Below are 27,113 nucleotides of genomic sequence, written 5' to 3'. Positions count from 1 at the left end.
GCTTAAACTTCTTCAATTCAACCATTATTGGATTAAAATACACATATACATTTGTGAACAGCCATCCACAACAACCACAATCCATAAGGCACAAATAGCTAAATGAGAGAGCAGCAGTGTGATTCACATCAATGCGCTATGTAGCCTATAATAGGCCTAAGAGATATCCGTGTTGCCCGTAGGCTACACCACTGCTGTCGTCCTTACCTCCAAGCGTTTAATTAAGTGTGACAACCCTCCCACTCTGTCTGCCGAATTCTTTCTCTTTGCTCTTGTTTTCCTTAATAGGATGTCGGTGGGAGGAGCCGGGAGGGTCGTCAGCAAAATGGGACACACCTGCGGTCATCTCCGCGTCGCCTTCCTCGTTGTTATGGGCTACGAGCTGGTTCATAACACAAGTTAGATAATCTTTGGATGCCAACAGCAGGCGCACCATTGGAAGACATAGGTTGGACTGTAGCCTGCAAAAGCCTATTCCTGTTCTTTTCCCACTATCCATCAAACACATTTGGTGTGCCTGCATAGTGTTCTCTGACTTGTGGTCAGACTCGCTCAGGCACAACAAACTTAAAATTGGGCCTTTTTTTAATGTTTATTTGAACATAATTGAGAAAACAGAAAGGTTTCCCCCAAAAAATTGTGCAAACATCCTTTCTGAATGTCAAAAAATCTAGTTTTTCAAAAGTATTTGTAATCTGATTACAATATTTTTTGCATGTAACGTAACGGATTAGAGTTACAGGTTTATGTAATTACTTACCGTTACTCCCCAACCCTGGCAAAGACGATTTGATTCTGAGTTTGAACATATAAAGTTTGTATGTGAAAACTATTTCTAAGATGCATACTTTCGGTTTTTCCAAACTCACTTCACTCACGCATAAGTGGCAGGCTTGCGCTATCAGCGCTGGCACATGCGTAGATCAAATACACCGCTGGAAAGCCGATTAAGCCATTTACATGTCCTAATCATTTGAAAGATTTCTCAGAAAACCAGTTGTTTTAACTGGAATATGCTTACTTTGATTATGATCTTATTAAGATAAGCAGGGTAAGATGTTTACATGACTAATGCCATACTCCGCCTTCTGCCATAATCAGTTTAATATCGAACTATTAGTGTGCATGTAATCGTACACATTGACTAAGCTGATGGAAGTTTATGGAAGCACTCTCACTTCAGATCAATACAGAGTCCACAGCCACATAGCCGTGATAGTCCAACGGCCCGCAATGACATATTTATGTCTATAAACCACAAAAGTAGCAGACTCACCTGTTTTGTCAGTGAGCAGGTAGGAGATGCGTCCCAGTTGTTCAGGTATAGTGCTGGCCCGGACCACAGTGCCTGGGATCTTAGAGTCTCTTCTGATCATCCAGCTGAACACCATCTTGCCCATGTCCAGGTTCACACGCAAGCTGGACAGAAGGTTCACATGTTATTTATTTAAAAACAAGACTCCCAGATACACATTTTGGATATCAATGGTTTTAGATTGTCCATCAAACATGTTTATAAGCATATGTAGAAACAAATAAGCAAGGATAGATGTTGATGTACATGAAGATCCAATTGAAAATAACACCTTTTGGTAACACTTACTTTGCTCTCAAACCTGTGTAATAACACAGTTATTACAAGTGTAACTACATTGTTACATATTACTTTTAATTGCTTTAAAAGTATCTAATTGAAATGGAGATAGAAAGTGTGTTAAAACTTCTACCTGATGGGGACGATGTTGGAGAAAAGCAGCAGGAAGCGGAAGATCTGCAGATACCAACGGCCGGCAAAGTGTTGGAGGGCCACCATGACCAGAGACACCACCACCAGAGCCCCAAACAGAATCTTGGTCAAACAGTTCACTTCCAGGTCAAATAGGCCAACCTACAAGAGATGATAAATGAGAATGACATCAGGCAGTACACGTCAAAACACTCTAAACACAATATTATGGAACAACTGTTGAAATGTTATGATTATTTGAGTATTGGTAGCGGTTTATTTTACAGTACATAAATTGACCAGGGTATTTTCTTTTTTTAAGACCTTGAAAAAAGGTAACAACACAGTAATAAACTATGAATTACCATGGAAACAGTACCGTAAAATAAAGTTCTACCAGAATATTTGCATGACTTTATGTACTAAAGGAAAGCGTCATGTGCAAGGTGTTTAACATTAATATACCTTGTGCCTTGGGTTTGAGGTGTTCATCACACTCCGGAGTTCCTTGCCTGTGTAAGTAACTACTCCTACCACAGTGCCTACAGAGACAGAACATTCAAGTAATGGACTGAAACTTTGAAAATGACAAGTCTCGAATCATAAACCATACAATATAATAAAGCATGTAGAAGACTTCCCTTGATGTGAATGCATGTTTTGAAATATATAACGACAGTAGTACATGATAGTTTGCCAATTTGCCAAATGACTACCATATGTTATATAGGTTAGACTCTGGAATCTTTATGTAGGGTTTTCTCCCTTTTAGGAAAATGTTGTCTCATAGTTAACTACCCCTGAACTGTTTCTAAGTGACCAAATGTCTGATTGCGCCGGTGTGTGTGTGTGTGTGTGTGTGTGTGTGTGTGTGTGTGTAGGAGGACAAATCATCAGCACATCAATCGTGGAGGATGTAACGCCTCATCACAGCTCTAGGGATGGAGGGACAGAGAGATGTAGGGCGGGCGGGAGGGCGGGCGGGCTGGCACTAGTTACTTCTGTGCTATTGGCTGCTTCAGTGGAGAGAGAGAGAGAGAGCACACCACTGGAGGAGTTGGTATTTACCAGAGGCGATGACAGTGCTGGCCCACAGGGTATTCTCAATACTGAGACTCTCATTGACTGGAGGGTCTCCATCCTCCTAAAGCACAGCACATAGGACACAAAACACAGAGTGAGGGGCATTACTCTACGAAAACAGAAGGCAGCCTTTCTTCCAAGTAGACTAGATATGGTGGCAATTATCTTTGTGAGTCTTTAGCAGGTCTTATTCAAGAAAAGTCAAATAGAATTGTCCAGGTAAACACTCACCCTGGTGAAAGTGCCAATAAAGTTGTGGATGTCAATGTTTGGTTCCTCCGCATACACATAGGATCTGATCTGGAGAAGGTCCTGGAGGAGCAATCACAACATGGTCACTTGATAACCGACAACAATTCTAAGGACATCCCCAAAAAACATGTGGCATTACTTTACTAAAGATGTCTGCAGTCAGTGATGTGCCAACATTGCACTCTACTATAGATATAGTGGAGCAGCCATTTGGTGTGGTGACTCACAGCAGCAGTGGGCAGTCTCTGAGTACAGGCCACTGGGAGGCGTAGTTTCCAGTCCGTCTCTCCATCCAGCTGGTCAGTACGCAAGAAGCAGGAGCCTGGGATAAGGGAGGAGAACTGATGATTTAGAATGGAGTCACAAACACCTCTAGGGGGCTCTACGGTATAAGGGTTTAGGGTCTCTGTGGTACCAATAACTTATTTCTGTATATCTAAAAAACTAAAATATGTCTTACCCTATTAATTTTGTCACTTGCTTCAACTTCTGGCGTTATTTTATTTGGTGCATCCTTTGTACCCTCTATCTTTCAACATAAACATATCTTACCGAATGACAAAGGTCATCTTATTACAAAATAGTGTTCAAATATGAATTGTGCCCAACTGCACATTAATCTGGGGATCAACAAGTGGAGAAGCATCCATGCCTGCCTGTAGCAGAGAACACTGAGCATAGTTAGGCTCTTCATTATTGAGTTAATGGCCTCCATGTGTTAGAGATAACCAACCAAACACTCTTTCCAGTAAAAGAAACATGTTTTTTTCATCCCCCTATAGAAAAGCACAACCGCAACCAAGCATGCTTCATATAGTTTGTGTTACTCCAAATCAAGATGATAAATGTGTAAGGTTATGGTGTTTTATTGCACATTTTCAATGGATCCCAACCGCTGCTAGTTATCGAGGGGGCGATGGTGTTTTTGTTGTGTACAAGACAATAAGCCTGTCGGAGACAGCATTGTTTTGCATGGGAGTAATTCATTGTGTTTCTGTCATCACTCTTCCAAATCTCATCCAATTCCACATTTGTTTATTCAGATTAGGCTCCATCTTTGTACCTTGGTTCCCCCATCTTCTCTTTGCATTTGATATGTTCTTTCTATTCTACACTTTGCATATCTTGGTGATTTTCCTTAGGATGCAACTTGTAATTTGAAAGACAAAAATGGTCAATCGAGATCTTAGGGAAAATAAATGGCCCATGTTTCTTCTACCACAACCCATCATCAACATTCAACTTAAATGGACCGAATTACAATTTTAGACATTGTTACACTTCCTGTCCTGGATCTAGAGTAATCCCTTCACCTCAACACCCTTTTTAAACATGCCATTTCCCCAACTATCTTGTTTTGGAGATTTGGATGAATGACCAGCAGATGTTTACCGTTTCTTTCAGAGGTCCTTAAGAAGATCATGTCAGCAGGAACTCGCTGGTTCTACAAAGACAGAGAAGAAAAACATGACTTCAACTTGCATCCTGTTACAACCCCCCTCCCTCTAACTGTAGACGTTCAGACTTCTGCCTTTAATGTACATTACCTGCATTCAGCTAGTCATAATAATAAGCCCTGCAGCAAATCATCCAGCCTTACTTACCCTAACTGGGAGCCTGACTGGGCTTTACACTCTGTTTGACCCAGACTTCACTGTGACTGAGTCCTGGTCAGAGTTATTGGAAGATTAATTCTCAACGCTATTTAAGTTGACAGACTTCAAAACATTGAGCTGGGCATGGACTATTTTAAGTGGTCGATGGTTTAAATAAAGATTTACTGTGGCACTTCAGATCCATGTGGCAGTACAAATTTGGAATGTTGTATATTTAGATATTTTAACAGATTTCATATCTGAAGATCGTAACAATTCAGAGTTTGATTTACTTTGAATGTCTCTCAGTCATGGATAAAATAGATCAAATGTATAGAGAGAACAACATGTGTGACCTATCCTTCAGCAGTGTTTAACTGAACCTTTCTGAAAGAAGTGGCCATTTGGTAACTGAGGACTCCCTTCTCATATTTCACATACAAAGACTCCCAGAATCTACTCTTTCTACAATAGCTAGCAAAAAAGATGACAAGAGGCAACTGGCCAAACAGATTGGAAAGTCTGTTAGAATTACTTAAGACACTTTTAACAGCAACAGCATGCTACCAGTGTTGTGACATTCAAATTAGCCTCACAAATGACAACAATACTAACCCCAATTGATTGCCTTGTTTTAACTTTCCTACATGGATATGACACATTAACTTAAAGTATTTTTAAGTGCAACTATCTGGTAAGACCATATCCTACAAGTTTAGCCTCCAATTTTTTGGTGCAGTTGAGGTGAAATCTATGAAGTGATACAAACCTTTTCCACAATTATAAGGTCTCCAACTTGAATGCCACTGCTTTTCACCTTCACAGTGCCTGAAACAAAACCACATGTCAAATTAATATTCAATAAGCATTTTTAGATTGCAGAATGTTGAGTTGAGGTGACCAAATTCATTTTGATAATCATAATCATATTGTGGTTAGACCAAACAAAGGATGAACAGATATGAGCGTATGTTGTTTTATGTACATTACATTCCTCTTAGGAGGGGAAGACTAGAGAAAAGTGACCCAAACAAGTAACAATCTAAAACGACCATGTAAACATTCACATAGCTCAAACAGGATTTATGGTAGTGAGACATCCTGGTATCATTAACGTCATTCAAAGACACAGTTAAAACCCTGCTCTTCATACTTCTCTTCCCATGGCCCTATATACAGAAACACTTTTACATTTGACTGTTTATGTCCAACTGTCTCCTCCCGGTTGCCTAGCAAATGTGGACAACTGTTGTTATAGATTTCCTCTCACTAAATTTGGGGAAAGTAATTTTCCATGTAGGCCTAAACCTGAAAGAATGTTGGAAGGGCGGGGGGAGTTGAGCCTTTTCTTCCATTCCATTTGGAATGAACAGGCCAAAATTGTTAGAGGAGGTCACTGACCCATGGCCTTTGCTGTGACCTCAGGCTTTTGCATATGTAAGACATTAAAGAACATTAATATTGCTATGCATTTAGGTTTATCGGACTCTAAAAACTGATCTGTTTCACAAAGATAATTAAAATGTAGTCTAGCTTGCTTTTTACAAACATCTGATGGAGGGGAGCTTATCAATAAACAAAAAACTTCCTAATACATTTCAGTAATAATCAGTCTGAAATCAAAATCCTTCAAGGAAATAAACATAAATTAAGAATGGTCTACTTTAAACGAAGTATACAGGATTAGACAAAAATCCTGGGTAAACAACTGTTTGTTTTTGCCTTTGACAAAGTACTTGCTCAGTTAGAGCAGAACAACAATCTACAGGGATCTCATGCAATTGGCTCTCATACCCCAGTCCCCATGCAGCAAGTCACTGGGGGCACTATCATGGAAGCAACCATTCATTTTGTTTATGAGTAAAACAAGCTGCCAGATCAAAGGGGAAAAGTGATGGAAACCACAAGAGGTCTCTAGGATTTTATTGCTGGTAGCATTTTATTCCAAGCCCTCTTATGTGTACACTTTTACATCTCTGCTTTGAATTAGGCATCACTCCCCTCCCAGTTTAAACAGGACACGACCAACCTTCATACAGTTAACTGGAGACACCCACTATTCAAATTCAACTAGGCATTTATATTCATCTGAATGGTTGCATCAGGAAATGTGGTGGTTTTTGATTTGTATGAGTGGTTATGTTTTCTTGATGGTATTTATGTTATTGTTCAGTCGGCATATTGTGTGCAATGACTGAAAATAAATCCTTACCTCTTGTTGAGAGCTTGCTGTATATCTGTGAATTCACTTCTTTGTCTCGACAATAACATCGGATCTCCTCAACTGCTTCTCTCACGATGGTTATGATCAAAACAAATCCCTGAAAATCAAAAATAAGACAAACACAGTTAAACATTATTGTATTCTTAGCAAGTGAGTAGTGGATCACGTATACACTTAATGCTACATTACTTTAAAAAAAATGCTGCTTACCAAAGGAACCCAGTAGGTGTACAGAGCACCTAGCCTGAGCTCATTGACAAACTGAGAGCATGCCAGGAGCAGAAAGTACAAGTTGAAGAAGTACTTGAACTGATTAAACAGCACCTGAAAACACACAACAGAACAATATGATTTCACATGAACCAATCATCGATGTGTCTTTACACTATAGGGGTATAGTAATATATGCCTGTGATGTTAATCAGGGTCATGTTCAGTAGGCACAAAAACAGAAAACATCCTGAAACCCGAAGACGAAAATAAGCTTATAGATTGCAATTGTTATTTTGTTGCTTGCCATATGGTTCCACAGAAATCCACACACAAATACATTCTATATGATACACTACATGACCACAGTATGTGGACACATGCTTGTCGAACATCTCATGCCAAAATAATGGGCATTAATATGGAGTTGGTCCCCCCCTTTGCTGCTATAACAGCCTCCACTCTTCTGTGAAGGCTTTCCACTAGATGTTGGAACATTGCTGTGGGGACTTGCTTCCATTCAGCCACAAGAGCATTAGTGAGGTCGGGTACTGATGTTGGGTGATTAGGCCTGGCTCGCAGTCGGTGTTCCAATTCATCCCAATGGTGTTTGATGGGGTTGAGGTCAGGGCTCTGTGCAGGCCAGTCAAGTTCTTCCACACTGATCTCAACAAACCATTTCTGTATGGACCTCGCTTTGTGCACGGGGCATTGTCATACTGAAACAGGAAAGTGCCTTCCCCAAACTGTTGCCACAAAGTTGGAAGCACAGAATCGTCTAGAATGTCATTGTATGCTGTAGCATTAAGATTTCCCTTCACTGGAACTAAGGGGCCTAGCCAAACCATAAAAAAACCCATAAAAAACAGCCCCAGACCATTATTCCTCCTCCACCAAACTTTACATTCGGGCAGGTAGCGTTCTCCTGGCATCCGCCAAACTCTGATTGGTCCGTCAGACTGCCAGATGGTGAAGCGTGATTCAGCACTCCAGAGAACGAGTTTCCACTGATTGGGCCAATGGTGGCGAGCTTTACACCACTCCAGCCGACACTTGTCATTGCGCATGGTGATCTTAGGCTTGTGCGCGGCTGCTTGGTCATGGAAATCCATTTCATGAAGCTCCCGACAAACAGTTATTGTGCTGACGTTGCTTCCAGAGGCCGTTTGGAACTCAGTAGTGAGTGTTGCAACCAAGGACAGACGATTTTCCTGCGCTTCACGCTTCAGCACTCAGTGGTCCCATTCTGTGAGCTTGTGTGGCCCACCACTTCGTGGCTGAGCCGTTGTTGCTCCTAGATGTTTCCACTTCACAATAACAGCACTTACAGTTGACCGGGGAAGCTCTAGCAGGGCAGAAATTTGACAAAATGAACTTGTTGGAAAAGTGGCCTCCTATGTCACTGAGCTCTTCAGTACGGGCCATTCTACTACCAATGTTTGTCTATGGAGATTGCATAGCTGTGTGCTCGATTTTATGGCTGAAATAACCGAATCCACAAATTTGAAGGGGTGTCCACGTACTTTTGTATATATAGTGTATGTCTCAACAATAGTGTAAGCCTCATTCCAGTGCCACCCACAGTCAAGTATAGATTTAACAGTCACACTACACCTTGTCTGAATTTTATTACCACCAATGTGCAAGATTAGTACAAAGGGAAATCTTGTGTTCTCTCATTGCTACTGTGACAGCATACAACAACAATAATGTGTTTGAGACTTTGACCCGAAAATAATTCCTTGACATTATCTAAAGTAAATAAAAATCATCATAATTTGCAATGCAAAAAAGGACTGGTCTTTGCTTTTGTTTTTACAAACAAATCTGGACTACTTTTAATGTCTGACCTCATATCCAAAAAAGGCTATGTTTTAAGACTAGCAAATGTCTGAAAACCTAATTCATAGTAAAATTAGGCTTGAAAAATCTGAAAGGGAAACAAAAACACTCCTTAGTATTTTTGCCGTGGTTTCGCTTCACTTGTAATGACAAAACAATAAAAAAGACTAAGCAACTAGAGCAGTGGAGGCTGCTGAGGGGAGGACGGCTCATAATAATGGCTGGAACTAAGTGAATGGAAAGGCATCAAACACATAGAAACCAAGTGCTCGATACCATTACATTTATTCCGCTCCAGCCATTACCACGAGCCCGTCCTCCCCAATTAAGGTACCACCAACCTCCTGTGAACTAGAGGCACATAGGCTAAACAACACAGGCTAACAAGACTGCTCATTTGATTTGAATATTTGTTATATCTGAATCTATGGGGTCAGCCCTACTGCTCACTAAATACTTACTCCACTTTGCACTAAACTCTTTTAGGCTTGTTGTGTTGTGAATGAGGAGCAAATTACAGTTGCTTGGTTGACCCTGAGTCCCTGACACTCACCCCTGGGAGGAAGGTGAAGAAGTTGTACTTCTGGTTGTTAATGACGTTCCGGGGGTACCTCTGCTCCCTCTTCTCTGGGTGGCCCAGCCACACTGTCCGCGGCCGGAAGTCCCCCATCCCGCAGCACCTCGACCACGGGCAGCACCTGAGGAACACCAGTGCAGTACATCATTAGTGCTGGTTTCCTTGACCCAGGTTAAAGGGATACATCAGGATTTACCCAATAAAGCCCTTCATCTACTTCCCCAGAGTCAGACAAACTCGTGGATACCATTTATAGGTCTCTGCATGCAGTTAGAAAGAAGTTAACTAGCGTTAGCTCAATTGCTAACTAGCGTTAGCACAATGATTGGAAGTCTTTGGTAACTCTCAACATGCAAGTAGTTACCATAGACTTCCACTAATTGCACTAACGATAGTTAGCATCGGCTCACAAAAGTACCTCTAACTTCCTTCATACCGGATGCAGAGATATACAAATTGTTTCCATGAGTTCATCTGACTTTTGCGAAGCAGATAAAGGGCTTCATTGTCAAAATCCCGAATTATCCCTTAAAAGATACACTATGCAGAAATCGCTCCACCATTTCCTGGTTGCTCAAATTCTAATAGTCCCCTAATTTCTGTTTATGTGACAAAACAAGCAAGTATAGTGTAGTGTAGAGAATCATTGTACAATCTAAACCGCTGTGAAATATATTTTCCATAACCATATATATTTTTTCAGCTGGTGTACAAACCCGAAAGTAAAAAATGCAAAAACGAAACATATGAATGGAAAGCATAGAAATAGTGCACATAGAACACATCTACCGCTTCTTAGACTGGCTTTCAATGAGAATGACAGATCTATATAACTGACATTTCCATGTGAATTTGGTCAGGTTGCCCAAAAAGTTAAATGCACATGCACTTTTTTGGTKCCGTAATGGGGATATTGTCTTTCAACATGAACATTTAAATAGCTGGTGTGTGTCTAATGGCACCCTATTCCAGCCCCCTATATCAGCTTTAAGCCTGCTCCTGGACCTCTATTCACAAAAAGTCTCAGAACAGCGCTGATATAGGATCAGTTTTGCATTTAAAATCATAATGATTATATGGACTGGGGAGGGATCTGATCCTGAATCACCATCATACTCAGAGACGCTTTTGAACACAGACCCTGGACTAAAAAGCATGCTCAATGAAGAAATGCCATAACAGTATTTTTTTAGTCCAGAACTAGGCCTAATCTGTGTCTGGGAAACTGGCCCTTTTAGAGTTTCCCTCTCACTGAAAGGCCACTACAAAAACATGCAAATAATATCTTTCTTTTCTATGGTGGTGAGCAAGGCTTCAGTCAGTCAATAGGACCACAGAGGTGGGCCCCGACTCAGTAAATATTGGCTTCATGTGTTAGGCAGCAAGGTCTTAGTTTCATACACCTTTCTCAAACAAAGCATTCCACTTCATCTAGGCAAGCAGTCAGCACGTGACCTAATCTTATGGCTGCCATGTGTCATAATGTTCTATGATTTTTACAGATCACATATTCTACACATATCATAGGGACTGAATACCTGGATAATGAATCCTTGACTGTGGACATAGCTGCGGGAAGTAGTTTGAGTAATGATGATTTTTTTTGGCCCGCGCTACAGATGGCTATATTGGTCCACTAATAGAGGACTAGTAAAGGCCCAGTGCACAACAAATATTTTGCAAAAAAATAAAATATTAATATATTTGTTTTATTCCGGTTTTTCGGTATAAGGATGCATGAGCAGAAAATAACCCCATACCTACTGTAAAATATGGTGGTGGATCTTTGAAGATATGGGGCTATTTTGCTTCCACAGGTCCTGGGGTGGTTGTTAAAGTCAACGTCACAAGGAACTTTACCAGTATAACGACATTTTAGCCAAAAACCTGGATGCCTCTGCTAGGATGCTGAAACTTCTTCCAGCGAGACAATAACCCCATGCACACATCAAAATGCTTAATTGACCACAAAATCAACATTTTGCAATGGCCATCTCAATCTCCGGACTTGAACCCCGTTGAAAACCGGTGGTTTGAATTGAAGAGGCCAGTCTATAAGTGCAGACGAAGGATATCAAGCATTTGTATGGAGGAACGGTCTAAGATCCCTCACAATGTGTTCTCCAATCTCATAAAACATTTCAGACAAAGGCTCAGTGCCGTTATCCTCGCAAGGTTAGGTATTGAAAACAGGGGTGCCAATCATTTTGACCCCTATCTTGAGAAAAAATGTTTGTTTAACAAATTCTCTTTCTCTGAGCAATTATATTAGTATAAAATAGAATTTTCCCATTTTTTGGAACATACAATATACAGCTCAGTATTTTTATTATTTTATACAGTATTTTTTGCTCATTTTTAAGGGTGCCAATAATTTGGGACCTGGCTGTATATATTTTGTTGAACATCTTAAACCTACTCGTTTGCAATTTATTTCCTGTCTGATCGGATGATGGGAACATGAGGTGCAAAGGGGATGCACGGACAGGTGTGCAGGCTAGTCTTGTGTGGCCTGTATTTTGCCAGATGTCCACCAGATGCATACGCGTTTTATTTTGCCGGGTGTCTACCCCGCATTTTCAGTACTTGCAGCACATGTGCTTCGCTTTTCAAGTAGCTAAAAGCAACCTAGTTGGATTCTGTGTGTACTTCCGTTTGTACCATCGCACGGTAAAGCAACGCACGAGTTGAAAATATTGAACCGCATCACAAAAATAGAGAACGCACCACAGCCTAGTGCGGCACCCCCAACGTAGCATTGCAGAATGCTCCATTGACAATGAATAACTTATGCCGGAACACAAAGAGTTTGATGCAACTGGTGGACATGAGACGTTAGGCTTTACTTTACAATTGGTGCAACTCTATGACGCAATATTATCATTGCATATATCAGGAAATATCATAAACTTCATAGAAGTCGCATCATCATCATCCGTATTGTGTCCATAGTCAATCATGGTGGTTTGCTGTGCCCGGTGCTTTACTTGGACTGAAATATGTGCAGGTACACTGTTTATATTTAGGTGGAGCTCCACAATACTTAACTAATATTCTTAGGTTCCGGTAATCCACTCCGGTGAGCTCCTGCCCAAGTCAATCACTGGCTGTCTCCCAATTCTCATAAGGCCTGCCCTGTCTGGGGCTGGTTCAACGCAATGACACAAAGAATGCCAGTCAGCCACGCTACCTTACCCCACCTTGTGTTTTAGGCATAATGATAAGGGTGTTGTTTTGCCGTCCTATAGGCCTATCTAGTCAAGATAAACAAACAATAGACGATTAATAGTGTAGGCCTACTAGCACCGACAGAACATACAGCAACCGGAACAAGGTTGTGTCATCCCTTTCGCTACAATGAAAGACTCATTTCGATTACACATTTCCCCAACCAAGGCAAATCCCGTCATTGTGTTATTTTTTTATGAAAAAGGACATTTATCTTGAACGTTTAGAACGGTTACAATGTAGCGAATATATTCGTCCGCGGTTTTGTAAACAATTCATTGTTATTAGCCAACGAGCTAAATAACAGCCTAACATCCTCCTAATATCGTTGTTCTCATTTCTACTTACAGTGTAAATGTCTTTTTTTGTTCTTACCCATTCCTGTTTTTATTGTCGTGTCTTTTTTTGTGTCTTACTGGTTGTAAAGGAATATTGTCCGTCATTCCTGCAGCCCCAGTTGACGGTGACGCCAGGCAAACTCCACCTAGCAGTCTCTGCGGGTTGTGACTAGATGGAGTACAGCTATGGACGGAAGTGACTGTCATTCCAAGGTCCACAAATATTGTCCTAGGCTTGTCGAGAAACTGCACTGAATCAGATAACTTGAACCCAATGCTTGAGTTTTGACCCTGCACATGTCAAGAGACCCAAATTGGAATAGGTCTACACCTACAGATGGCCATGGGGATTTATTTTTATGGTTGGATAAACTAATTAGGCTACTTATCCATTTGAAGACTGCTCTCGGCCTTGATTAGAGGTTACAAAACAGATAGTTAGCTTTGATTGTGGGAAGAAAATGAGAACAGACAACATACGGCTAGTTGGAGATGCAAATTAATTTAGTTGATGCAAAATCTGGGACGAAAAATTTATTTCTGGGACACATGTGAGATCAACAACCAAACCAACAACTCCAAGAAAGTCATCTGAAGGAGACAAGATGGAAATCAGGGATGTGCACAATGCAAATTAAAGAAAAGTAGCAAGAAGAAACCCATGAGGTAATTAATCCAAAGTCCATGCTCTGAGGAGACAGAGCAGAGTTAATCCTGTAACTGAAATGCTAACTCTTCCATAGACTGAACTAAATAAATCAAATTCATACAAACAATTAAATAAAACACAATTTTTAGAGTAATTCATGACATGCTGGGAACTGACAAAGGAATGCAAACCAAAGTAGGAAAGGTCACCCTGATTTCTATTTTCAGAAAGACCAGAAAGTTACATTTAGGTGATAAGGAAAAGGATAAGGAAAAGGACATTTACATTGTAAACAAGCCTACACAGGCTCAATTTCTTTAAATTGTATAGACAACCTCAAAGCAGTTCTGATGCATGGTTTTACTTTTAAAACAAGGCACAATTTGGTAAATGCATTTCAATGGGGGGGGGGGGGGTGTACAGCAGGATTATAGAGTTAATCTGTGCATTCTGAGTTGAGCAAAGAGTCCAGTGATACATTCATTACTTACACAACTCAGTAGGTTGTGCTTTCATTCTTGCATATCATCGCTTACTCAGAATGTATCAGAGAGTGAATGTACCCATTGCGTTAACTTTGAGGGTAGGTGGAGGATAAACTAATATCTAAATGAGGTAGAGTGTAGCCCCCAAAGCTCTGGCATCGTACACAATATAAATAACAAAAAAGTTTAAGATTCCATAATTGATAAAATAATGTAGAGTCCCAGTCAATGGAGAGAATTATTGAAGTATATCAAACTTAATAGGGCTGGAAATTGAGTTAAATAGAGTAAAATTCTGAAGTCAATGTTTCCAAGTCCTCAAACAAACTAAGAAAAGATGACAATCGCTGATGTGCACTCTTATATGAAGATCAAGGTAAATGTAAATGAGGGTTTTGACACGTAACCATTAAAATGACAAGCTTAACAAAAAAGTTTGAAGAAATATAAAGTGCAGGCATGATTGAGAGCATTCAGCATTTTATGGGTTGTGTCCCAAATGGTACCATTTTCCCTGTACGGTGCACTACTTTTGACCAAGGCCCGTGTATGTAGAGAATATGGTACCATTTGGGACGCAAACCATAGCCTTCAGAACACAACCCACCAAAAGACGCAGAAGCTCAACAAAAAGGAATATTGAGAGCAAAAATATGGAAACAGTCATCTTTGTAAATTAGTGAAAAGAAAACATTTCCGGAAACAATGCAATATGGAAAAATATAGTACCAGTCAAAACACACAGACAAATATAACTGTCATTACAATCTTGTGGTGCTTAAAAAAAAAAAAAGACAATATAGCAACAATTCAAATTCAAGCTAGGCACTTGGCATGAGGTTTTTCAGTTTTAGAGAGAAAGGCAAAGAAACTATTGTCTCAGCATGTGTAAACTACCTGGAAACATAATTACATCCAAAACAGACGACTGAGCAAATCAGTAGGCCTGCCTGGATCAAACAAAAGTATGACACCTGACGGATAACTCTCAGCAGACCACCTCAGAGCATCTCCAGACAACTTGAAATATCAAACACTTTCCTATGAAATATCGTTGCAAGACGGTTGGCCATTTTGAAACTAGACAAATTTCATAAAATGTATGGCACACAATAGGTCGAGAGCCAAGTAGTTATGTACTGTAGAGGAATCAGGACAGCCACTTGTTTATCAGCACTAAAACAATGGTGTCCACAATCAGTCATACACTGAAGCTTTCATAATGCTAGACAAAATCCTACAGGTTCTTCCGTCAAAGAGAGAGACATTCTGAATCAAAGCGGTTTCAAGTAAGCCATACATTCAACTTCAGGATACAAGACTAAAAAGTGTCACAGAAATACCCGCATATATTATGGAGAAAAATATAACCGTAAATACACCTACAGTAGTTTTAGCAACTTCAACTAAAAATAACACTTAAGGGGTGAATTGTTCAAATGAAAAGGGAAGAGCTGCATCATTTAAGTCACTGAGAGTTCCAACCAGCAATATGTTCAGCAAGGGTTATGGACTATCTCTCGAAAGTTTTGGAATAGCACGTGTTGATTGTACCAGTCAAGTGGCAATGTTAGCTAACATTGCTACTATGAACATTCAAAATCCATACACAATCGACAAAAACTATAAGCAAAACAGAAACAGATAAAACTGCCTTGTTCTTCCATTTTACAACTAGTTCACTGCAATTTTCCCTTCCTCCATGAAATGTTGGAACTGAGATCTAGCCACACACTCTGAGCCATTCCTTTCCATCTCTGCCATGGTGGCAGGCAGGCCAGAGTGGGACCCATCCATTTCCATCAGGCCTCCAGTAGAGCAGACCATAGGACTACCGGCTAGGCTACCAGGCATTCCACCATTTTGGATCACAGAGATCTCGTTAGTCTTCATGGACAAGCCATTGGTGAAAGCAGCAGTGTACTGGTTCCACAGAGACTGGTCGAAGTTCATCGGCGGAGGAGGACCTAGTTCCTTGGGAGGTGGCATCATCTCTGGCATCATGTTGCCAGACTCTGAGCTCATCGCCATCAGGGCCATGGGGTTGTCCAGAGAGAGGCGCTGGCCGCGCCTCGCAGAGCTGTTCCACATGTGAGTTCCAACGTGCACCTAAAACAAGCATGGAATAGATATTACTACAGAAAATGAGGTCACACTTATTTGGATAGTCCCATATATTATATCATACTATTAGACTATCTGTTGATAAACAAATACTTGCTAAGGTTAGGGTAATGTTTTAGGTTAGGGCCAGGATTGAGGTAAGGGTTAAGTTTAGGGTTAGGGCTAGTTAATCAAAATGTTGACAATTACTTAACATCTACTTGGGACAATCCAGCCACGTAGGCACGTGTGGGCCAAGACCCAGCCACTGGCGAGCCAGGCCAACCAAATCAGATAAAGCAACAACAAAAATGATGCTTTCCACTCATGTTCCAAACCGGACATTTGTCTTTTTACCTAAACATGCAAACAACATCAGATAGAATTCATACCAAGCAGTGCACTGGAATGACATTCACTCTGATGGGATGGTGGACAAAAATAACTGAAAGCCACACCCCCAATAATCCATGAATATGACTGCATTGAGGCATATGTCACTGTGCTTCTACGGCTATATGAACCATGCCAACACCTACTTAATTTGTTTATTTAGCAAAGACAGCTCATCAGGCCTCCAGCTCATAATCCAGTGCAATTGTTACAGTCAACACAGCAACAAAATCTCAGCCTCATGGCAAAATAGCATGAGATTAGCTATAAAACTGCACATTTTACTCTTTGCCCCATGGCAAAATGTTTAGAATTGCAGAACGTTAGCTGTTTCATACCAGGCCACAAAGTCCATGAAAGACAAAGGCTTTAATAACATTTCATTTCTATAAAAAAGCTTTACCTTGAGGTTGCCTTTAGTGGTGAAGGCCCTGCCACAGATGGTGCAGCCAAAGGGCTTCTCGCCAGTGTGGGTCCTCTCATGGATCTGCAGGGCGCTGGCAGAGGAGAAGTTTTTGCCACAGGAGTTACACAGATGCTGCTTGCTGGATCTACGGTGAGCACTGGAGCCATCCCGTGGCTGCCCTCCCACTCCCTGAGGCATCTGGGAGACAAATAGAGAGCCCATGCCCATGGAGCTCTCTGGGGGAATCTGCCTCTCCAGTTTGACCAGACTGGGAGGCACCCTCATAAAAGGAGGCAAATGGCTGGGAGCTGTTGAGAGAAGAAAAATAAATCCAGTTAATAAACAATAATCAAGATTACTCCTCGTCAACCTATTTTTAAAACCCTACAGGGAATGTGATTGATTTACAATAAAGCACATTCTAATCAAAGGGGCTTATACACTTACCATACTCTCTATTAGTGAAGGGTAGTCCAGGCTCTTCTTTTATGTTTTTTGGGGTAAAGCTGGGTGCCGTTAGGTCCAGAGCTCCATCGGCATCCTGAGAGCTGCTGTCAGAGTCTGTTCTAGGCCCATTCCGGGTGTAATCCTCAGGGATGGCTGACTCGGGGGACTTAGCCAAGTAGGCAGCAGCCAGTCCGTTGACTGGTGATGAGGAGTGGAAGGAGACAGAGTCTGAGATGTCAGGGCTGCGGCCGTTCCGGTACTCATGCTCCCGGATGCACTCGGCGGCTGATGGGGACTCTTTGGGGGGCACTCCATCACACTCCGAGGCAGTGCCGCTTTGGCGTTGCAGGTTGAGAGCCAAGGTGAGGTTCTTCATGTGGTTCTCCTGAGCAGCTATGCTGGAGAACATAGAGGATGGAGGGGCCTGATTAGGTTGGTGCGGTTCCTCAGAGGAATATGGTGCAAGAGAATCTGAGGTGTTGCTTGGCTTTTCTTGAGAGTCAAGTTCTGCGTCTTGGTCTACCATGCACTCAAAGCCATTGGTGTCCATGGACTTCTCGTCAGGCAGAGAGGAGTCAATTGCTTCCAAGGCCTCGAGCTGGGTCTCTGGCATGGGGGTGTTAGGGATCTGGCCTCCCATGTGCATGCGGATGTGCTGCTGAAGAACCACCGCATTGGTGAACTTCTTCTGGCAGATGGGGCAAGAGTGCTGCATCTTGAGGGGCGTGTTGGCCCGATGAACACCGTAATGAGCTTTGAGGTTGCCATTGGTGGAGAAGGCACGGCCGCAGATCTTACACTTGTAGGGCCGCTCGCCCGTATGCGTACGGTAATGCATCTTCAAGGAGCTCTGGCAGCTGAGCACCCGGTGGCAGATGTAGCACTCGTTTGGGTCATTGGTCCTCTTTTCCAGTCCATCCACCATCTGCTGTAGTTTGGCAGTTTCAGAGCTGTTGTGGTCACCAGGAAGGCCTTTGCCATTCATGTGATGCAGTGCTCCCATTAGCTCTTTAGATACCTGGTGGTCCTGATCAGAGCCCATTTCGTGATTGAACATGTTTGAGGAAATTGACACGCAGTCACCTCCTGATGATGCTCTTTGGGAGAACGGGTCACTCCTGAAACAATCAAACGAAGGCTTGAACCCCTGCAGTGCTGATGGGTGGAAACCTGGAGATGGGAGGCCGAGCATTGGCTTCATGTCCACCATGTTGGATTCTTCAATGGGCATTGACATGCCGTAGGGGATGCCGCTGCTGGTGGGAATGTTGTCAAGGTGTTCCGGCACAGGATGTGGGTTCATCCTGATGTAAGGGTACTTCTCCTTGTGTCTTTGGAAATGCACTTTGAGGTTTCCTTTGGTTGTGAAACGGTTTCCACATATGTTACATTTAAATGGTCTTTCTCCAGTGTGCGAGCGCAAATGGATCTGGAGAGCGCTGTCATTCCCAAACGTTTTCCCACAGTACTTACACTTGTGCTTGTACATGCTGTCGCCACCAGACCCATTTTTAGACTCAGGCATATTTGGGATCTTGCTCTTTACTTTCTTAGAGGGATCTATCCCTGATGAGAGGCTAGTGAAGGGACTTTGGTAGACCATGGAGCCTGGTGAATGAGGCAGTATCGCTGGTAGGTGTTTGGCCATGTCGGGGAGCCCCTTCAACATATCGGCTTTGGAGGGCATCGGCCCCATGCCTCGAGCCAGTGAGGTGGGAATGCCATTGGACAGAGGTAGTTTACCCTGTTTGAGGGACTCTAGCGAGAGGCTCTGGTTGCCAGTCCTCTTGCCGATCAGGGCTGCTGCAGCAGAGAGCTGCTGGGAGAGATGAACTCCTAGGGCTTTGAGGGGGTCGACTGCTGCCCCTAGGGCCGAGTGGAGGCTCTGTGGAGCCATCATTGACACTTGGATACGGATCTGCTCAGTCAGTTGAATCTGCTGGAGCTGCTGCTGCTGGAGGGCCACTAGCTGTTCCAGGATCACAGGGATGGCTTGCAAGGCCTCCTGGGAGGCCTGTGGAGACTTGCAGTTGTTCAAACCACTGTTCGATGAGTGCTGAGTGACAGCCACTTTGGTGCCAGGCATGGACTCCAAGGTGACATTTGAATCTTGGGGTTTGGATGAGGCTTGGTGCTGATGGCAACTCACCTCAGGCCTGGGACTGTCAGACATCTCCACCTGGTCTTGTTTGGATGGTTGTTCCTCACTGTTTGATTTTTCCTCCATCCTTTCCATAGACACTGCATTGGACTTTGATAGAGTATTACTGCTGGACTGGCAGTCACTGTGGTCTTTCTGAAAGTCACTCTGTGAGAAGTCATCTGGTACTTCTCTCCCCTCTCCATCTTTCATGATTACCATCTCATGACTTTTAGTGCAATTATTCTGATGTTTGAAAAACTCAGCCTCATCGTTGAATTCAGCACAGCGTTTGTTGCAGACCTTCGTCTCGTCCATTCTAAACTTCTTCACCTCATTCCCATTCTCTTCAGTTTGACCGTCTTGTAGAACGCCTGTAATGATAATAGGGAAATCTCAGGTTAAAAACAATAAACCAACAAGCATAAATTAATTACAGCCTGGATATAATTAAAATAGCCAGTATAAGTACATCTCTGTTGAATTTAAATTCAATCATTTAGAGTTATTTTTTCAATCAAACAATATATTGGAAGTGTGTGTGTATATATTTTTTTTTACACACACAAAAGTTTGGAAACACCTACAAGGGTTTTTCTTTATTTTACTATTTTCTACATTGTAGAAAAATAGCGAAGACATCAAAACTATGAAATAACACATATGGAATCATGTACCCCCCCCCCCCCCCCCAATTTTCGCCTAAAATGACATACCCAAATCTAACTGCTTGTAGCTCAGGACCTGAAGCAAGGATATGCATATTCTTGATACCATTTGAAAGGAAACACTCTGGAGTTTGTGGAAATGTAAAATGAATGTAGGAGAATATAACATATATCTCGTAAAAGATAATACAAAGGGGGAAAAAACATGTGTTTTTTTGTACCATCAGCTTTGAAATATAAGAGAAAGGCTATAATGTATTATTCCAGCCCAGGCACAATTTAGATTTTGGCCACTAAATGGCAGCAGTGTATGTGCAAAGTTTTAGACTGATCCAATGCGTATCTGTTCAAAATGGTGTATTAAGACTGCCCAAATGTGCCTAATAGGTTTAATACTTTCAAGTTCACAATTGTGCACACTCAAACAATAGCATGGTATTCTTTCACTGTAAATTGGACAGTGCAGTTAGATTAACAATAATTTAAGCTTTCTGCCCATATAAAACATGTCTATGTCCTGAGAAATTCTCTTGTTACTTACAACCTCATGCTAATCACATTAGCCTACGTTAAACGTCCCGTGGGGGATACTGATCCCGTAGAAGTTAATATATTTTATATTTGAGATTCTCCAAATTCTCCACCCTTTGCCTTGACAGCTTTGCACACTTGGCATTCTCTCAACCAGCTTCACCTGGAATGCTTCTCCAACAGTCTTGAAGCAGTTCCCATATATGCTGAGTACTTGTTGGCTGCTTTTCCTTCACTTTGCGGTCCAACTCATCCCAAACCATCTAAATTGGGTTGCGGTCAGGTGATTGTGAAGGCCAGGTCATCTGATGCAGCACTCCGTCACTCTCCTTCTTGGTCAAATAGCCCTTACACAGCCTGGATGCGTGTTGGGTCATTGTCCTGTTGAAAAACAAATGATATTGGGACTAAGCGCAAACCAGATGGGATGGCGTATCACTGCAGAATGCTGGTTAAGTGTGCCTTGAATTCTAAATAAAATCCCTGACATTGTCACCAGCAAAGCACCCCCATACCTCCATGCTTCACGGTGGGAACCACACATGCAGAGATCATCCATTCACCTACTCTGCGTCTCACAAATACACGGTAGTTAGAACCAAAAATCTAAAATTTTGACTCAGATCAAAGGACAGATTTCCACCAGTCTAATGCCCATTGCTCGTGGTTCTTGGCCCAAGCAAGTCTTCTTATTGGTGTCCTTTAGTAGTGGTTTATTTACAGCAATTCGACCATGAAGGCCTGATTCACGCAGTCTCCTCTGAACAGTTGATGTTGAGATGTGTCTGTTACTTGAATTCTGTGAAGCATTTATTTGGGCTGCAATTTCTGAGTCTGGTAACTAATGAACTTATCCTCTGCAGCAGAGGTAACTCTGGGTCTTCCTTTCCTGCGGCGGTCCTCATGAGAGCCAGTTTGATCTTAGTGTTTGATGGTTTTTGCAACTGCACTTGAAGAACCTCTCAAAGTTCTTGAAATATATCAGATTGACTGACCTTCATGTCTTAAAGTAATGATGGACTGTCTTTTCTCTTTGCTTACTTGAGCTGTTCTTGACATAATATGGACTTGTTCTTTTACCAAATAGTGCTATTTTCTGTATACCACCACTACCTTGTCACAACACAACTGATTGGCTCAAATGCATTAAGGAAAGAAATGCCACAAATTAAAAATTAACAAGGCACACCTTTTGAAATGCATTCCAGGTGACTACCTCATGAAGCTGGCTGAGAGAATTCCAAGCTGTCATCAAGGCAAAGTGTGGCTTCTTTGAAGAATCTCAAATAACACTTTTGGTTACCACATGATTCCATATGTGTTCTTTCATAGTTTTGATGTCTTCACTATTATTCGACAATGTAGAAAATAGTAAAAATAAAGAAAAACCCTGGATTGAGGTGGTGTCCAAACTTTTGACTGGTACTATATACACACACTCAAGGTGGTATTCAAATACTTCAATAAATAATGAGGTTAATCTATATTAGAAATTAATATTGCTTGGTGGGCAAAACTTGAATGAGTCATTTACATTCATGAAAAACTTTTCTCAATCACATTTCCAGTCAATGCATTGGTTTCGTGCAATTTGGGCTCAGTGCACAACTGCCAGCAGAGGGCAACATCTGACAAAAACATCAGGGGCAAGCAACTATTTATTTATTTTAGTCATTTAACCTTTACTTTAAAAAGGCAAGTCAGTTAAGAACAAATTCTTATTTACAATGACGCCCTGGGAACAGTGGGTTAACTGCCTTGTTCAGGGGCAGAACGACATTTGTACCTTGTCAGCTCGGGGATTAACAGCAACTTCTGTTACTAGCCCAACGCTCTAACCACTAGGCTACCTGCCGCTCCTGTCTCATGTAGGATAAGAAAATAAGACCTGCCTGTCTTTCCTGACACTCATTTCATTTTAGAAACGTAAATGACTCCCGACAACAAGCATACTTTATTATCAGGACACATGTAAACCAATATTCATCGCGTGGGCCTGTAATATGCCTGAATTTGCCACAATAATTCAAGTCTGCGAATTATGGTGTGAACTATAAACAAAGATCTATATGACCTGTACTTGAATTTAACATAACACCAATTTCAATACAAAACGACTGTGTGCCTATGCTCACAATAATCAGTCAGAACAGTGGCTTTATATAAAAGATATCCATCGATTTGCCTTTAAAACCCAGAAAAGATCAGGGGCAATTGTCTCGCATATCAACTTCTCATTTACGTGAAAAGTAAATTCTAGCAAAATGGAACTGGAATAAATAAGCGATGATTTTTATTTGTCTGCCGACCGAGGCCATTTCACAACCAGTCGCATTGTCAAAAGCTAATGTACTCTCTCTGTGGGGTAGACCACCTGTCTGCATTCTTCCAACGAAACTGTTGCTGCCCTTGTTAATCGCTCACCAGGCAAATGGAATCGGGGGGGAAAAATGGCAAATGGCATTGTATTCCGAATCCGTTCATTGTCAAACAAATTGGCAATGCTGTTGCAGTGCATAACGCAGAGGGAGGAGAATGTTACCTTATGACTCACTATGCAAAAAAAAGTGGGCGATTTTCAGAGACGAAACTAATCAAGAACCCGCAAAATTAAGGGAAAGCAAGTAGAAAATAAATCATTTCTAAATAACAAGACTGACTTTCCCACTTGTGTCAAGTAAAATAAATAAATCATATGACCACTTGGTGGCGCATAAATTGTATCAGATCACCTAAAATTCAATATGGCACGAGGTGAAACTAAACAAGGATGCCACTTAATGAGAATACATTGATAGCCTGTGCTAAATGGAACGTAACTATTCTCAGATCAAAGAAACACCGACAAGAAGTTATCGAACATATGCACGCTCCCAATCAAGCAGCGTAGCCTACATGTAAGTAGAATCATTCATAAAGTGAATTACTATGGCATGGCAACAAGCCGCACCGCCAATCCTTGCTTGCCTACAAACCTACAACTACCGACCCCCCCTCTTCCCCCTTTAAATCAGCTTACTTCTGAGTCACATTTCATACCACACTGTTTGAAACATTTTATAAAAATTGCCCCCAAAATACACTACATCAAACACGGACAAAAATGTAACGTTATGCCATGTATTTGAGCACATAAAATTCAGTCCAAAGCAGGAGAAACACCACATGCAATCAAATTCTGATGCGCAACATGGATAGTTCTTCAATTAGGCCTATGTGAAAATATCAAAAGACGTCCAACTGATTTGTCTACAATTACAAATCATCTTCTAAAACACAGCCAATCATTAACATTCTAAAATAGCCTACATCAATAACGTTAGTAGTCACCCAGATATTCCAGTTGTAACATTTTCGAAAAACTTGGGCTTTCTGGCTCTATCAAACAAACCGCAATCGATTGATCAATTGATGTTCAAACAGATTAAACCGTATTTTATTCATACGAATATTCACGAATAAACGCAAAAGGCTTTCAAATAAGAAACTCGCTTACACAATTTCAAAAAGTCAACTGTATTTTGGTAAAACCTAACTCACAGGTTTATAAAAAAAGGCATGGTCAGTTCCAAGGGTCACGATCCAGCCAGGTCAAAGTGCGAGGAGAAACAATGTATAACTTTCCAAATGCTACCTTGCAACATTGTATAACTGTAACCCTGCGCGACTCTTTCCAAAAGTAGTTTAACAGTCCAAAAACTCACCATTTTCTGACGAACCGGGCTCATCGGAATTGATTTGCTGTGGCTTAGCTTGCTTGCGCCTCGACATGGTGCAACCATCGGGAGCAAATAGTAACGCAATTTTCGTCCCTTCTTTACAAATTCTTCGGGTTGTAAAATTAGCCCCTGAAGTAGAAATGCGCATGTCAAAGGAATTATTATTATCAATAATGCATTGCGATGTATCATGGTCCTCTGACAGCTGATTGGCTCCACTCCAAGTGCTTACACTTTATTCAAATAGGGCCCATTGATGAGAAAAGCAGAATGCGAAGGGGGCGGGAGATGCGATACTAGTGGATAGGCAACGATGGGGAGGGAGGTGAAGGAGTTACAGAACTTCAAAATCTGCTATACTGTATATATGGAAATATTGTAACTTCGATAATCATTTCATTCAACTTAGTTTGTTGAGGGTACACATTAAAGTGTATTTCATCATGTAGAACATTTTGAAATACCTTTGGGAAATTAATAATCCCTTGCAGACATTTTAGTTCATATTAATCTGTCATTTTCTTCCAATGTCCAGTCAAATATGTTGTTTATGATCAATAAACCCTGCACTCTATCATTTGCATTGTGATCTAGGTGAGCTGAATGAAAAAGTATTGTAAAATTGTAAAAAAAAAAAATCATTAAGATCATTCATCAAATGATTTACAGTGCCTTCAGAAAGTATTCACACCCATTGACTTTTTCCACATTTTGTTGTGTTACAGCCTGAATTTAAAATTGATTAAATTGAGTCACTGGCCTACACAAAATACCACATCATGTGGAAGTATGTTTTTAGACATTTTTACTAATTAATTAAAAATTCAAAGCTGAAATGTCTCGAGTCAATAAGTATTCAACCCCTTTGTTATGGCAAGCCTGTGTGCAATAATAGTGTTTAACATGATTTTTGAATGACTACCGTCTCTGTACCCCACACATACAATTATCTGTAAAATCCCTCAGTCGAGCAGTGAATTTCAAACACAGATTCAACCACAAAGACCAGGGAGGATTTTCAATGCCTCGCAAAGAAGGGCACCAATAGATGGGTTAGATGACAATGTCACGAAAAAGTTGTGATTCTGGATGGCCAGATAGCTACCAACAATGACAAGAAACTGCCATATGGGGAATCGTATGTGACTCACTTCAGCTAATTTAATCTTGTTCTTGATACCATGTCTTGCTTTGAGGTGTTTTGACTGATTTCATGCCATTGCTAATATGGCAAAAAATGTATTTGAGAGACGTGTTCATTGTGCAAATGTATTTATGTTTTCAATAATCATTGGAGACTAAATAGTTAACATGTTGTCAACAATTTAAGCCAACCCTGTCTGTTTTGCACCATAGTTGCTAAACAACTAACCCGTCTATTGGTAGATGAGTAAAAATTTAAAAAGCAGACATTGAATATCCCTTTGAGCATGGTGACATTATCAATTACACTTTGGAGGCTGCATCAATACACCCAGTCACTACAAAGATACAGGCGTCCTTCCTAACTCAATTGCCGGAGAGGAAGGAAACCGCTCAGGGATTTCACCATGAGACCAATGGTAACTTTAAAACAGTAAGTCTAATGGCTGTGATGAGGATAAAACTGAGGATGGATCAACAACATTGTAGTTACTCCACAATACTAACATATTGACAGAGAGAAAAGGAAGCCTGTACAGTAATACTGCTTTTCAAGCATAGCTGCATCATGTTATGGTTATGCTTGTAATCCTTAAGGACTGGGGAGTTTTTCAGGATAACTAGAAATGGAATGGAGCTAATCACAGGCAAAATCCTAGAAGAAAACCTGTTTCGATCTCCTTTCCAACAGACACTGGGAGACAAATTCACCTTTCAGCAGGACAATAACCTAAAACACAAGGCCAAATATACACTGACATTTCTTACCAAGACGACATTGAATGTTGCTTAGTCACAGTTTTGACTTAAATTGTCTTGAACATCTATGTCAAAACCTGAAAATAGCTATCTAGCAAGGATCAACAACCAACTTGACAGAGCATGAAGAATTTAAAGAATAATGGGCAAATATTGTACAATCCAGGTGTGCAAAGCTCTTAGAGACTTACCCAGACAGACTCACAGCTGTAATCGCTACCAAAGGTGATTCTAACATGTATTGACTTACGGGTGTGAATACTTTTGTAAATTAGATATGTTTCCACTTTGTCATGATTGGGTATTGTGTGTAGATAAAAAAAAAAAATCTTAATCCATATTGAATTCAAGCTGTAACACAACAAAATGTGGAATAAGTCAAGGGGTATGAATACTTTCTGAAGGCACTGTACATGATCCATTTTGTCATTGATTTAGTTACCAATAACTTCTGTYAAGGTGTTTCTGTTAACTGAAAATATAATTATTCTTATTAAAATTGTTTAAAAAAAAATACATATCACATGTATATTTCAAGGTTGGTTTAAATCACATGCAAGAGAAGTACAGACAGACAAGACTCTTCCTCAAGAGA

At 41.1% G+C, this 27,113-nt stretch overlaps 2 protein-coding genes across 4 annotated transcripts in view; both read right to left on the bottom strand.

Annotated features, from left to right (window-relative positions):
* Positions 1-13,283, bottom strand: part of LOC111977200 (probable phospholipid-transporting ATPase IIA) — a 40,618-nt gene extending 27,335 nt beyond the window's left edge. Inside the window, exons 1-12 of one of the 2 annotated variants that reach the window (XM_024006557.2) lie at positions 13,113-13,283; positions 9,486-9,630; positions 7,091-7,204; positions 6,869-6,977; positions 5,426-5,484; positions 4,454-4,505; positions 3,289-3,383; positions 3,041-3,121; positions 2,795-2,870; positions 2,192-2,268; positions 1,728-1,888; positions 1,277-1,419 (exon numbers count right to left, since the gene is read on the bottom strand). In XM_024006557.2, coding sequence (XP_023862325.2) covers positions 1,277-1,419; positions 1,728-1,888; positions 2,192-2,268; positions 2,795-2,870; positions 3,041-3,121; positions 3,289-3,383; positions 4,454-4,505; positions 5,426-5,484; positions 6,869-6,977; positions 7,091-7,204; positions 9,486-9,630; positions 13,113-13,282 — 1,282 coding nt within the window. In that variant the 5' untranslated portion in view covers position 13,283. Of the gene's footprint in view, positions 1-1,276; positions 1,420-1,727; positions 1,889-2,191; positions 2,269-2,794; positions 2,871-3,040; positions 3,122-3,288; positions 3,384-4,453; positions 4,506-5,425; positions 5,485-6,868; positions 6,978-7,090; positions 7,205-9,485; positions 9,631-13,085 lie in introns of both variants that reach the window. The other variant, XM_024006558.2, reaches the window with a different exon arrangement.
* Positions 13,284-13,594: 311 nt separating this feature from the next.
* Positions 13,595-24,875, bottom strand: LOC111977199 (sal-like protein 4). 2 transcript variants are annotated; one of them, XM_070448030.1, is made up of 5 exons: positions 24,602-24,683; positions 21,061-21,278; positions 17,559-20,072; positions 17,109-17,419; positions 13,595-16,318 (listed from the first exon to the last, which is right to left on the bottom strand). In XM_070448030.1, exons 2-5 carry the CDS (start codon positions 21,158-21,160, stop codon positions 15,884-15,886), a joined length of 3,360 nt encoding a protein of 1,119 aa, XP_070304131.1. In that variant the 5' UTR covers positions 21,161-21,278; positions 24,602-24,683; the 3' UTR covers positions 13,595-15,883. The 2 variants fall into 2 exon arrangements, with proteins under 2 accessions (XP_070304131.1, XP_023862324.1); XM_024006556.2 differs by lacking the exon at positions 21,061-21,278 and having other exon boundaries at positions 24,602-24,875.
* Between the last annotated feature and the right edge of the window lie 2,238 nt (positions 24,876-27,113).

This window comes from Salvelinus sp. IW2-2015, linkage group LG17 (assembly GCF_002910315.2).
Source record: "Salvelinus sp. IW2-2015 linkage group LG17, ASM291031v2, whole genome shotgun sequence".
Lineage (NCBI taxonomy): Eukaryota > Metazoa > Chordata > Actinopteri > Salmoniformes > Salmonidae > Salvelinus > Salvelinus sp. IW2-2015.
This window is presented reverse-complemented; position numbering and strand designations above follow the sequence as displayed.

What these genes read in the sequence shown, in the direction of transcription:
- LOC111977199 (XM_024006556.2), bottom strand. Translation starts at nt 24,764, where the DNA reads ATGCGCATTTCTACTTCAGGGGCTAATTTTACAACCCGAAGAATTTGT. An exon ending in CTTCACTAATAGAGAGTATG is followed by an intron (nt 17,420 to 17,558) that starts GTAAGTGTATAA and finishes TTCTCTCAACAG; the next exon opens with CTCCCAGCCATTTGCCTCCT. An exon ending in CCACTAAAGGCAACCTCAAG is followed by an intron (nt 16,319 to 17,108) that starts GTAAAGCTTTTT and finishes TGCTTGTTTTAG; the next exon opens with GTGCACGTTGGAACTCACAT.